This window comes from Zophobas morio, unplaced genomic scaffold (assembly GCF_036711695.1).
Source record: "Zophobas morio isolate AGI-343-1 ecotype UQ-CSIRO unplaced genomic scaffold, CSIRO_AGI_Zmor_V1 ptg000017l, whole genome shotgun sequence".
NCBI classification, from domain to species: domain Eukaryota; kingdom Metazoa; phylum Arthropoda; class Insecta; order Coleoptera; family Tenebrionidae; genus Zophobas; species Zophobas morio.
The window spans coordinates 7300913-7314416 of NW_026972122.1; the positions used below are offsets into that span (position 1 = coordinate 7300913).

Below are 13504 nucleotides of genomic sequence, written 5' to 3' on the forward strand. Positions count from 1 at the left end.
TTTGGTCCATGCATCAATATAAATATTTGTGTCATCAGACATGAAATATTTAGGACTTATAATTAATGTTATCTTTTTTAATTCCTTCCTGAATTATTTTCGTCATCTAATATTAAAATAGTGGTGAATTCGTAATTGTAGGGGCTTGTGCCATGTGTTCCGTCCGTGCATATAATTTTAGAGTCATATGTAACATGTATTCCATATCCTTATTTATATGTATGTACAGCTGGTTTCAAAAAAACCGGGACAAATGGCAGTGACATGAACATCGTATTCCTATTGCTTTTCATTGATCTATGAGAACCTGATTTGCTCATCTTGTCCCGTTTTTTTTTTTTTTTTTGAAACCAGCTGTATATGCTAATGCAAAATCAGAATCGTGTAGTTCTCCATATTTTTCTCCAGGCTTCTTATATATAATTACTGTTACGTTGAACGGGTATTTAAAATCGGCGTGGGTTAAACTCAACAATCTATTTCGTACGAACTCGAATTTACCCGTCAAATGACACAACGATTATGTACAAAATAATTCCGGCGCCACTTCACTGGGTTTTTTCGTTACTCGTTGGACTCGACTTGTTTTTAAACAGCACGCGGTCTCGAAACGCCTACGTCACCGCTTCTATATACTATAGACTAGAGACCCTAAAAATAAGAGAGTCTGGCCAAAGCCGCCATTTTATATCACAATCAAGCGCGCCTTTTTTAAAATTTGGCGTCACATGTGTAATAACCAAAAAAGTAGCAGAAATTCGATAACAAACCATTGAAGGAAAAAATTATTGAATTACCAAAAATTTATTTAATCATCAAAAACAAAGGTGGTCATCAACGGACGAAATATGTAAATACAATAATATACAGCGTGTTATTGAAAGGTACGTACAAAATAAAATCGACAATTGGTCTTGAAGTATGGGTGCTAAAAGTAAAAAAAAGTTCAGATAAAAGTGTTCTCGTTTTAGAGATAAAAATGATTAAAATTTATGTCCAAATTTGTTGTACGCTTCTGATAAAAAGATCATATTTCGTGTCTATAGCAACATTTAGTCTTGACAAAAGTTTTATTGTTACAGTTGCTAGGATTAACTAAAATAAATTAATCTTACCTATTTTTCCTTCCTTCAGTAGCGTCTAAAAAGTTTGGATAAGGGTTAATTTTCATCTTATAATTTTGATAACACAAAATAAGTTTTTCAGACTTCTTAGACTTCGCGAAGAACTATCAATTTTGTTGTAAGTACCTTTCAATAACACCCTGTATAAACTACTAGATGGCTTAAAAATTCGTACATCTTATGAAGCAATATAAAAAAATCTTAAGGGGAAATAAGACAAAAAAATCAATCAACATAAATTTATTTTATTTTACACCATGATGCATTGCCATAATTTTGCTGTCACGGTGTAATTTACACGGTGGCAGTTGTTTCGTATACAATTAGCCAAATACACTGACGTCATCCGAGGTCATCAAGATGGCAGCGTTTGACAACTAGCCGGTTTTCTCATAAGAGTCAATGCTAATATTTTCGGAATTCATTTAAATTTGAGAGTGTGTCAACTGTGTTTTTATAGTTTGGTAAGTTTGTTACAGTTTCTAGACTGTGTAGATATCTGTAAAACGCACCATAACGTTTGAATATCCTTAAAAAATAATGTTTTCCAATGTGATGTACAGGTTAACTTCGCTGCATTTTATATTATTTGTTTTGCAAATTAATTCTGTGTTAATGTACATCAATGTTTTTTAAATACACTAGCATCTTAATATTATACTATTTTGTATTTTAGGAGAAAATGCCTACATTTTGTGCTGTTGTGGGTTGCGCGAATCGAAGCACCAGAAATGCGGACAAATTTTATTTTCCTTTCCCAGCAATTAGCAACAATAAAGGTAAATATAGTATACAGGATGGGGAAAAAAGGCGGAAGCTTTGGTTAAAAGCCTTGAAACGAGTGGATTTAACGAAGCCAAAGTAAAGTATTCCTATATTTGTTCGGATCATTTTATTTTAGGTACAGTAACTACTTATTAGATTTACAGTTTCTAATAAATTACTACATTGGTGCTCTTTTAGGTAAACCTGCAGATTTGTCGGTTGTGGACCATCCTGATTATATTCCATCACAAAATTTAGGATATCAAAATAAATCCACTCAATACTTGTAATGTTGAAAGACACAGTCGTTTAAAAAAGAGAAAACTGAATAAATGGCTCTAGACTTTTGAATGCACGAATTTCATTGTGGGTTATTTTAATTATTCCAAAAATAAAAAAGTTTAGAATGGTATTCATTGTTATGGTAGGGACATCGTCTAAACACAAATTAAAATCACTTGCACTCATTGTATAAGGATCTACGCCGTTTAAATTGTTTAACTTTTGTACATATCTGCTTTTCTCTTTGACGGAAAGACATCGTGCATAATCACTTAAATTATCCATACTTTAAAAACAAATTACACACCTTCACTTAAACCCGTCACATTAACCTCAAACGAAAATATTAATTTCCGATTTACCGCTTAAAACACACGGATGTATTTTGGGCGACGAGGAATTCAGACCAAAACAGCGTTCTGTATTTTTATTTTTATTATGTATTTTTAAACTCAAATCGCCAAAAAAAGCACCCTGATACACAGAAAAGATATGAAAGAAGCTATTCACGTGTTTATTTTCTAGATAAATACCCACACTTTTAAATAAAATGCGAAAATGTTAACATTGTCGCTTATGGAGTTTCACGCCGCTTGTCAAACGCTGAGTTCCCGCCACAGCGTGACGTCACGTGTTATTGGCTAATATAAAATCACAACAACACAATAAATGTCACCGTAGTCACAGCTGACAGTTTTAATCGTATCTGCAACCAGGCATACCGTTTTCAATACGTTTTCAAACAGAATGTGATATAAGATGGCCGCACCAATGAAAACCAAGCGACGCTTTGGCCAGACTCTCTTATTTAGGGTCTCTAACAACTACAGCACACCTACGCCATCTGCCATGTTATATCCGAGACCGTGGCCTATCTCGTTCATTGTCAGACTTTTGAATTACGCGGTAACTTTACACATGGTGACTGCGCATGCTATATTAGCGTGTATCTTTTACGACTATTCAGTAGATAGGTCCATTTGACAGCATTTTGACAGTACCCATCACCCATCACCCATCACCTCTCTGTTCTAAATTCGAGTATGATACAATTGCGCATGCGCGGAATCCTTCAAAGTTAGACAAAGCCGACAGCGACACGTCATCTCGACCGCCCTTGACTTCTATTCAAACCTGCATCCTTTTGTGCAGATGGTGCGATAAATCCCGCCAGTTCGACTAGGAACCGCGCACTTCGCTTGCGCTACGTGTTTCTGTGTTATTTAACCTCAATTTCATTGAAATATTCACTTTCTATGACTCTGATATTAAACTACAACTGAACAAGTGTTAAAGTTTCAAAAAGAGCAATAAACAACATTTAAATTCGCCATACACTCTTGTGAAATTTGAAACAGCAATGAATTCTTATCTGAGATTAAGACTGGCCAGCAGACAATTTTATGATGGAAACATCAATCAACAAATCATTAACAAAACAAAATAAACCAGCAAAGATTTATAAAAACAAAGAGATCTGGTAGGAAATAAAACTTGTGCAGATGAAAAAATTACGTGAGGTTAGGAACGACAGAGTATAAAAATTTAGAGAAAGGTAGAGAAAAATTGTATAAGGTGAAAAATTGCAAAGCTTACAAAATTACATGAGTTTAATATTTTATGTCCATTCGAGTTATTGGTTAATTTTTAAAAGTGCAGTTATTCAGCTGCATTGTAGGCTATTATTTTACATTCCTCCAAACAAAAACAAAATAACATAGCACCATAGCAGGCAATCTGGAGGTTCAAAATGGCGTTGGACGAATGCTCTCCCTTTTTATTAACTACCAAACCAACTAAACTTCAGCTAGCTAACTTACCACGTGGTTACACTCACAACAAACACACCAAAAGTGACCCTCTCCCCAGCCTATACAAAACACGCACCCGTGTCACTTCCAACCCTTTAACTAAAATTCCAAGTAGAACCACCAACTACCCAAAAAGCGCTAACGTGCACATGGTTGTCTATGTTTACCGATTTTTTATAGTTGTATAAAATTCATCCCTTAATTCACAACCTTAGGGGTGAATTTTTCAAAACTTCTTTCTTATTGTTCACCTACGCCATAACATAAATTTTCTGTCCAAATTTCGTGTTTCTGATTCGAGTAGTTTCGGCCCTGTGTTGATGAGTTAGTCATTCAGAAGTTCTCTCTTAATTATATTCGTGTAGATATAGGTTGCAAAAAGTAGTTTTCCCATTTCCGTTTATCTGTCTGTCGTCTAGTGTCTACCGTCTGTGTCGATTTTTATTAGACAGATCTCCGAAACTACTTGACCGATTGTTGTCAAATTTCGTATGCCTATTAGAAATCTCGTGTGGATGGTGAAACGCTAATCACCATTTTTTTAATCTTCCTGGTAACAATATTTTTTAAAATTTACAATAATAAATTTTATTACATCATAGACTAGTGTAAAAACTCAACAGAAATTCATAAACCACAAGTACATGAGTATCTTATTTTATAGAATTTAAATAACATTTATTCGGCAAAATTGTAAAATGACATTATTATTTTTCCGAATTGCGAAATGTTACATAATTTTTTATTTTTCAAAAATCTGGAGGTCGAAGGTAAAAAATCAAGACGGATTCATAAACTACAAGTGTAGAAGTATGTTATTTTGTACAATTTAAGTGACATTACCTATTAAATATTTTTAACTAACGTCATCACATTAGCGGTGGGGACGATTAAACACATTTTGTTTAGCGTTTTACCATTTACACGATATTTCTACAATACATATAAAATTTAATAACAATTAAGTCCAGTAGTTTTGGGGGGATGCGTCTAATAAAAATCAAGACGGACAGGAGACCTATTTTTTCATACTCTAGAGGTCATGAAACGTCGAGCAACATGATGGAACCTACTACACTTCGCTTAAGACGAGTCGCTACGTTTTCTGAATTTTCGGTCTATTTTCAGAATGTAATATCTCCGTTATTAACAGACCTATGGTTTTAAAATTTGAAATATATGTTGCCCATTACTTTCTTTATATAATGCAATTTTGTTAAAAATAGTTTGTGATCATATTTGTCTTTTATTTTTAGTGAAATTTTTGTATAACGTATTTTTAAAAATCAATATCTCAATTAGTAAAGGAAATATCAGAACACGGTTTTCAGTATTGTTTTCAGCTTACAAAACTTCAGAAATCATACCACATATATCGTCAATTTTTTTGTTAGAAACAATACACAGTAAAAAAAAGCTTGTGTCATAGAGGTTGCTGACTTTTATTTTTACTATATCTCAGTCCCAACAAATAAAGTCAAAAACAGACTTACGATTTCAGTACGATTTCTAAAGTTTTGCAAGCCCCCGTTCCAAAATTTCCATGAATAACTGAAATATTGATTTTTTGAAATACGTGTTGCAAAAATTTCAACAAAATTTAAAAAATATATGATAATAAATTGTTTAAAAAAAACTGTCCTAGCAGTTATGTAGCGAAAGTTGGGGACAAGTTACGTTTAAAATTTTATAACCATAGGTATGTTAATAATGGAGATATTATTACATTCTGAAAATATATTGACAACACCATAGGATCCAAAAGTAGCGACTCCTCCTAAGCCTGGGAAGAAAAACACTCGTTAAGGTTTGGGATTCGACCAGCCAGTTAAACTACTACACAAACAAGCACTTGACAGTGAAACGAGATATCGGCTACATAAACCACGTAGAAAAAATTGCACAAAAAATTTTTGGTAAAGTAATTGTGATTAAAATTATAGACAATTCATAAATTACGAGTACAGAAGTATATTATTTCTTAACATTTAGATAACTTTAACTATGCAATAAATGGCAGACGTCGTCCAATTCTTAGTGAGGATAATTAGTATAATAAATATTAATAACAAAATCAGGTTAGAAGCATTCTCAAATTACGTTTACAACTGTACCAAAACCTAGGGCCTTATTTTCAATCAAATACAGAAATATGTTGTTTACCAATAAACGGTTTGGTTTAGGATGTTGTGGTGACCCAATTTGAATCAAATTTTCGCGCTGAAATTAATTAACAGCGGCGCGAAATCACATTTGAATAATTTGAATTTGAAAAAAAAATCAATCAAAAAAAGCGTTAAAAATAGGCAACCAGGTGCACGGTAACGCTTGTTGGATAGTTGGACAGTTAGTAGCGCTAGAGGATTTTAGTTAGAGGGTTGATTGTTAGACAGCGGGCGGCTTGGTAGGAGAGGGGGGCATGTTGAAAGTGTGAGTCATTATGTTGCGGTTCGGTGTAGTGGATGCATGGTGAAAGGACGCTGTAACTAGCTAGGTTTAAATTAGCTTGTTTGGTAGTTAATAAAAGGGAGGAAGTCTTTGTTTAACGACAATCAATTGTAACCGGCGGCGCCCACTTTCCCCAATCCGCACGGCTAATTCTTGCGGCTTTTTAATAGGAAAAGTGTTAATTTTCGGGACCAACGCGGGCCACGTGGCGTAAATTTGTTTTATCATTGTAAATTCACAGTTCAGGCTAGGAGTTAATCGTTAGCTAGTGCTAACACAATTTAACAATCAGGATTATTTAAATAAACCACTTGCTCGAAGATTTCATAAAATTCACTTTTGGTCAGGATAATAATTCTTTGTTTAACAAACTACGAATAAGTTTCTGGATGCATATACGGAAGTGTTACATTATAACACTTCTTAATTCTTCACACAAGATTGCTAATAGTTCATTTATGGCAGTCAAATTAACAAAATTCATACCGCGAACTGACGGAGGGTTCAAATAATTTCTTCCCTTAGGCGGTTATCATCGTTATTATCATTGTTATAATGATTACATCACCGGGGCATGCCCTCACAATGCTACAGATTGATTACTTCATCGAGGCATGTCCTCGCAAGGCTAGAGATTAATCACACCATCGAGGTATTCCTTCGCAACGAAAAAAATTTACATCACCGAGACGCTTTTTCCTCGCAACGATGACTGAATATTTTTATGTTTATTTATTATGTGTTTTGTCGAGATAACCAGTTCGCGGTATTTTAAACTCTCAAAGTAAATTGTTTTTTTTTTTTTTGAAGTAACCAATCACTTAGATCACGATATAATTTAACATAATGTAAACTCTTTGTTTGAATCATTGATAAAGTGTGGCAAGTATTAATCTCATGTTAACTTTGCAATTTTTCACCTCATACAATATTTCTCAATCTCACAGTGTTAACCTCAGTAAATTTTCTTTGTTGTATAATTTTAATTGAACGTAAATTTCATTCACTGCAGTTTTAACCACACATAATATTTTTATTTTTTTGCTCAAGTTTATTTCACACCAGATCTTTTGTTTCATAAATGTTTGCTAAGTTTTGTTTTGTAAATATTTTGTCTATGAATGTTTCCATCGTATAAATTATTTGACGTCCAATTTTAATCTCTCATTAGAATTATTTGTTGTTTAAAATTCAGATTGTATGGCGAATTTAAATATTGTTTATTGCTCTTTTGAAACTTTAACACTTGTTCAGTTGTTATTAATATCAGAGTTAAAAGAAACTGAACATTTAAAAAATGGAACTGAGGTTAAATAAGACAGAAACACATAGCAGAAGCGTAGAGCGCGGCTCCTAGTGGGGAACTAGCGGGATTTATCGCGCCATCTGCACAAGGGCTGCAGGCTTTATATAGATTCAGTGGGAAGGGTCTGGACGATGAGGTGCTGTCAGCGTGACTTCACCTCTAGTTTTCGACCGAAAAGGCCTGGTTAGGACGGCATGTTCGTAATGGAGTCATGCTGTGCGGTAGGCTTGCCGATAGATAGAATCACCGTCGCGGGAGAGACCAGCCCGGAACGGGAGCCCCAAACTCCGCTTGTGCTAGAACGCCCCAGGGGTATTTTTATTGTGCTCCTGTTAACTGCCGAAATTTTAAATCTGCCGCCACACGCTCGTAATAACTTGTGTATTTGCATCCAGTTACTTTAATTCAGATTTTGCTTTGTTTCTATTAAATTTGTGATATTCAAATATTTGCATTGATTCAAAACATAAACGTAGGGTTTTTGTGCTTGTTTGGTTTTCATGTGTGTAAGTCTGTCAATTCGCGAGTGTCTTTTCTTTCATATTTTTAAGTTGTTTCATATGAAATGTAATATGTCAGTGAATATACGATAGGGGGTTTTTGGGGATGAGAAGTGAATGCTTGCAGCTTCTTTCCTCCTGAGAGGGGTGCGCTTTTCGCCCACTCCCTAAAATTTTGTCTATTATTTCTTACGCTGTCGACTCACACGCAGTGTATGCTCACTTGTATGAAAGAACGTCTTCCCGGCATATTTAAAAAAAAAAAAACACAACGTAGGTTCCTTTTTGTTAGACGATCACAGCCAAGGCCAAATTTTGAATTGTTGAATTTTTCGCGGGCCTTTCAAAATTTTTCAAGGTCAATTTAAAGGCGGGAAGTTTGGGTTATCACAATGTCTTAATTACTGTTTTTTTCAGGTAAAGATTCTACCGAAATATCTTGGTATTTCCTGAATAAAGGTACCTACAATTTGAACATTTTACGAACATATGCTAAATATGCACTTGATCGGTAAAGATGCAGTAGTAAGATTGAAAAATATGTAAGATATGCATTTTTTAAAGACCATTGTTTAAAAAAAGAAGTTATATGGCCAGAAAACTTTCTTCCGATAAACATGCCGCATTTTAAGAAATATAATAAGTCTTAGTAATAAAGAAGTTAGAGAACAGAGTTTTATATAGCGAAAAATTTTGCAATACCTATTATGGCATTATGACAGCCGCATATTTCTAGTTTAAAAAAAATAGATGATTTTTTCCGCCTACTCCACATATTTTTTTTTTGTACACCCGTTTTAAAATATAGCTTTTTGCATCATTTAATTACAACAATTGATATTTATTGGTCACTAACATAAATCTACAGTTTATTTGAAAAAAAAAAAAAATACAACAGAAAAAGTACAAAAATGAGTGTCGACATCTATCCAACATATACCGAAATTCTTGAAACACAACTGGACACAGCACAGTGAGTATCTGCGCATACTTACAGGTGTCCATTTATCCAGTATTGACATTGACATTTCGCCCCTCCTTACCCCCTCTCTCGAACTACCGGTCTCTCCCAGCGTGGTGTTCCTGTGCGGCATTGCTGTTGCTTTATTTCAACCGTTTTCCCTTCATTCCGTTACAGTACGATTATCGATTTTGTTTTAATTTTACTTTCGGTAACGATCTCATCATTGTATGATCTGCACGATTCTATCCATATTTTCATTATTTTCAAGAGCAATGGCGGCAGCACGTGAAAGAACTTTCATTATGGTGAAGCCCGATGGCGTTCAACGTGGACTCGTTGGCAAGATCATCAAAAAATTCGAACAAAAAGGCTTCAAACTTGTGGCCCTTAAGTTCACTTGGGTTAGTATTTTTTCACGACGAGCATGTATTAATTAAATAACCTTGAAGATAATGATGTTATTACGAAATCCTTTATTACAGCCCAGTGAGGACCTTCTCAAAAAACATTACGCCGATCTATCAACCAAACCCTTCTTCCCGGGCTTAGTTAAGTACATGGGGAGTGGCCCCACAGTGCCTATGGTTTGGGAAGGTTTGAATGTTGTGAAGACAGGTCGTGTCATGTTGGGCGCCACAAATCCAGCTGACAGTGCTCCAGGAACCATCCGTGGGGATTTGTGCATACAGGTTGGACGTAATATTCTCCACGGCTCCGACTCTGTTGAGTCTGCGAACAAAGAAATTGCTTTGTGGTTCACTGAGAAGGAACTGATCAGCTGGCAACCAGCTGCTGAGGGATGGGTGTATGAGGATTGAGCATTCTTATAATGTACTGTAAGGAATAAAACTGTTGAAATTCTCAAGGGTTTGCGTTTTATTAAAAAAAGAAGCTTGGGAGGTGTAAGCTTTTGTAGCTTATGCAACCAACATTGCAGCTTGGCTTTTTTTTATTTTGATTGAAAGTAAATGCAATGTTAATGCGCAAAATATGTTCATCGATTACGATGTGCCCTTTTTTCAATGATTTTATCATTAATATTAAGTTGTGTCAACTTTCTTACAGAACACTAGTTGATTTCATAATATATTGATAATAGATGGCACTGCATTCTAATGTGGCATCAACTGGGGTTGATGTAGTTTCTTCAAGGTATTAATTAGCTAAACAATCATTAGTTTGAAGTTTTTTTTCTTCAATAATAGTAGATTATATTATTAAGAATATAAGTAAAGCTTTATGTGCTTTATGGACTCTGTTGACTGACGAACGTAGTGAATCAGACAAGTCCGAGCGAAGCACAAAGTATTTTAACTCTGAATCATAACAATGCAGTGATTGGAACAATTACTTTTGCACTTTGAAAAATTTGATGAAGATACAATTTTTGATATTTGTTGCATGGGTCCAAAGGGTCAAGAAAAAATGTGTTAGAATGAAAAAGGCAGTGAGTGATTTATTTTACTAACGCATTTGTTACATATTCACATCAGTAAATAAAATAAAACAAGTAAATATTTCACGCAAGACGACTATATTCATAATTTAAATTCAATAATAACTGACATACAAAATTTTCGTCAGCTAAGGCATGGCGCTTTGTCTTAAAAACACTAAACATCCTTTCCACTGCGGCCCTAGCTGGAATTATTGTGGGGCAACATGTTAGGTACTTTAACAGGGGTTTTTTAAGCTCATTTCAACGGTGTGAAGTCTATTACAGTCGAACATATACTTTTGACAAAAATTTGGACAGAAGTTTGTATGTATTTCTCTAGGCTGGAATATGCTTTAGTTCACCCTTAAAATGGTGAAGAGCTTATGTATATTACATATTTTACCAAAAAATTGAAGAGCCGATTCTTTTGCGCCTAATTTCATTCTAGCTACAAATAAAAGTTCGATGCCAACTGCAACAACTTTTAAACAAAAAATTGCATTGGTGGGAAATTTCAAAATATCTTATTGGCAACGTGTCAATGTATCGTAAATATTAGTCCACCGGTAATTACCTGCGGACGCAAATCTTTTAATCTTTAATAAAAAGGATGTTCCTAAATTCTTAGATGGGGGCTACAAGATAATGTAAACTTAAAAGTCTGTCTTTGATTGCCTCTTATTTGGCGTTGTGACTTACAGATTAAATTTAGAAAACCTTAGAGGGTGCGCACTAATAAAATTTTTTGTAGGATTATGAGGGATTTAAAAGGACGGGCTCTATCGGTTACCTGTTATAGACTTGAGTGGACCAGAAAAATGGCTCAAGTTTGTTTGTCCACAAATTTTAAATACATATTCTGCCCCTGTTTACTCAACTATTTGTTAAGATATTTTATTTCTGTAACAAAATTTAAAAAACGGAAAAGCAGTCTGGGTAGGGTTTTTTAAGCTCATTTCAACGGTGTGAAGTCTATTACAGTCGGACATATACTTTTGTTTTTTGTTCTTCTTCACATGCTGCACTAATAGCATCCGAGAGTTTAGTGAATCTACTTGCTGTGATAATTAATCTTACGGGATCTTTCAGGCCTTCAACAAAAGCTTTAAGAGCAGATTTTTGATTTAGATTACTGATTGTATTATAAGCAGCTTGACCTTCCGACGCTACACAAGCATCAGTCAGATCTAAAGTAAGTCTTTCTATGCGATTTGCAAATGTTAAAATATCTTCATTATAGTACTGCTTTGAATTTATTAATTCTGCCTGAATCTGTGCAATGGTCCTTTTTTCCAAGTATTGCTGTTGCAAAATTATTTTTAATTGTTCCCAACTGTCAAAAACCTTATATTTAATGAGATTATAGGCTGATCCACATAATTTTGATTTTATTACGTTCAGAAAGGTTTCTTTTTGTTCCCTTGTAGTAGCAGAAGCTCCAACTATGTCGGAACAAGCAATAAATTTATGAAGATTTTCTTTATTTCCATTAAACTCGGGAATCATCTTTAGCGCGATATCAATTTGGAAAGCCAATTCCTCAACAACTATCGCACAATATCTATTTTATCGAATTTTTCAAAGGTGGTGGAGCAGGTATTATATAAACAAATTTACTACAATGTCCGGCCCTACATATGGCCATACCAACATGGTTTTGTAAAAGGCAGATCCACTATTACTAATTTATCTGTGCTAAGTCAGACACTAGCCCAAGAAATCGATAATCAAGGTCAAATTGATGTCATCTACACTGATTTTTCTAAGGCCTTTGATTGCATCCCACACAGAATTTTACTTCGTAAACTTAATAATTTTGGCTTCACTTTTACAATTAATATGCTCTTACATCGACAATCGCGTGAATTATATTTCTTATAATGAGTTCAGGTCCTATTTATTTACATCTAATAGCGGCGTTCCGCAAGGTTCTAATCTTGGACCGTTACTTTTTAACATATTCGTAAATGACTTGCTATCTATTATCTCTTAGTTGTCCGGTTCTTGCTTATGCTAACGACCTCAAAATATACTCAAAAATTTCCTACATTGACGATACCCTACATTTGCACGCCAATCTTGACAAAATCGTGCAGTGGTGTAATAATAATATTTTTAAAATTAATAAAACAAAATGCTTCTTTATATCATTCTCCCGTAAAAACACCCTTACTGAGTTTTCGTATTATGGATATGGATTTTTTATTATTAAAAAAGACTCAATCAAAGATCTTGGTGTAATATTTGATGAACGCTTAACATTTAACTCACACATTGAACACATAGCGAACTCAGCTAACAAGTCCTTAGGTTTTATCATGAGGGTATCTAAGTATTTCCGTAATGTCAACCTGATCAAAATTCTGTTTTATGCCTTTGTTTTAAGCAAGTTAGAATACGCATCTTTAATTTGGTATCCGATATACATCACGCAGCACATGGTCCTAGATAGAATTCTGAAGAAATTCTTGAAGTTTCTATCATTTAAATGTGATGGAACGTACCCTGAACAGGGTACGGATATGTCACTTCTCCTTCAACGGCATCAAATGTCGTCACTTTCTTCTAGAAGAGATTTTTACTGTGCTCGTTTTCTTGCAAAACTGGTTTCTAACGAAATAGATTGTATAGATCTTCTTAGTAATATAAGCTTCAATGTTCCACGGCTATCTTCTAGATTTGTACAAACATTCAAGATCGCTAGAGCTCGTACCAACATTTTACGTTGTGCACCGATTTACACAATGAGTTGTTGTGGAAATAATTGTTTAGAAGATATATTTTGTTAAATTGTAACTACGATAGTATTGTTATTTTATTTATATATTTATTAATGTAGTGTACAATTAGTTATTGTTGTCCTGTA

At 34.3% G+C, this 13504-nt stretch overlaps 1 protein-coding gene and 1 long non-coding RNA gene across 4 annotated transcripts; both read left to right on the forward strand.

Moving 5' to 3' along the window:
• The first annotated feature begins 1452 nt into the window (after positions 1-1452).
• On the forward strand, positions 1453-2240 carry LOC135130369 (uncharacterized). Of its 2 annotated transcripts, XR_010280750.1 has the most exons (3): positions 1453-1588; positions 1801-2025; positions 2088-2240. It is a non-coding gene; the product is annotated as an uncharacterized LOC135130369 (long non-coding RNA). The 2 variants fall into 2 exon arrangements; XR_010280749.1 differs by having other exon boundaries at positions 1453-2025.
• A 7027-nt stretch (positions 2241-9267) lies between these two features.
• LOC135129828 (nucleoside diphosphate kinase) lies at positions 9268-10065 on the forward strand. Of its 2 annotated transcripts, XM_064057094.1 has the most exons (3): positions 9269-9408; positions 9469-9601; positions 9683-10065. In XM_064057094.1, the coding sequence occupies exons 2-3, from the start codon at positions 9473-9475 to the stop codon at positions 10016-10018; spliced, it is 465 nt and encodes a 154-aa protein (XP_063913164.1). In that variant the 5' UTR covers positions 9269-9408; positions 9469-9472; the 3' UTR covers positions 10019-10065. The 2 variants fall into 2 exon arrangements, with proteins under 2 accessions (XP_063913162.1, XP_063913164.1); XM_064057092.1 differs by having other exon boundaries at positions 9268-9601.
• Positions 10066-13504: the final 3439 nt, after the last annotated feature.

What these genes read in the sequence shown, in the direction of transcription:
- LOC135129828 (XM_064057092.1), top strand. Translation starts at nt 9,428, where the DNA reads ATGATCTGCACGATTCTATCCATATTTTCATTATTTTCAAGAGCAATG. An exon ending in TGGCCCTTAAGTTCACTTGG is followed by an intron (nt 9,602 to 9,682) that starts GTTAGTATTTTT and finishes CCTTTATTACAG; the next exon opens with CCCAGTGAGGACCTTCTCAA.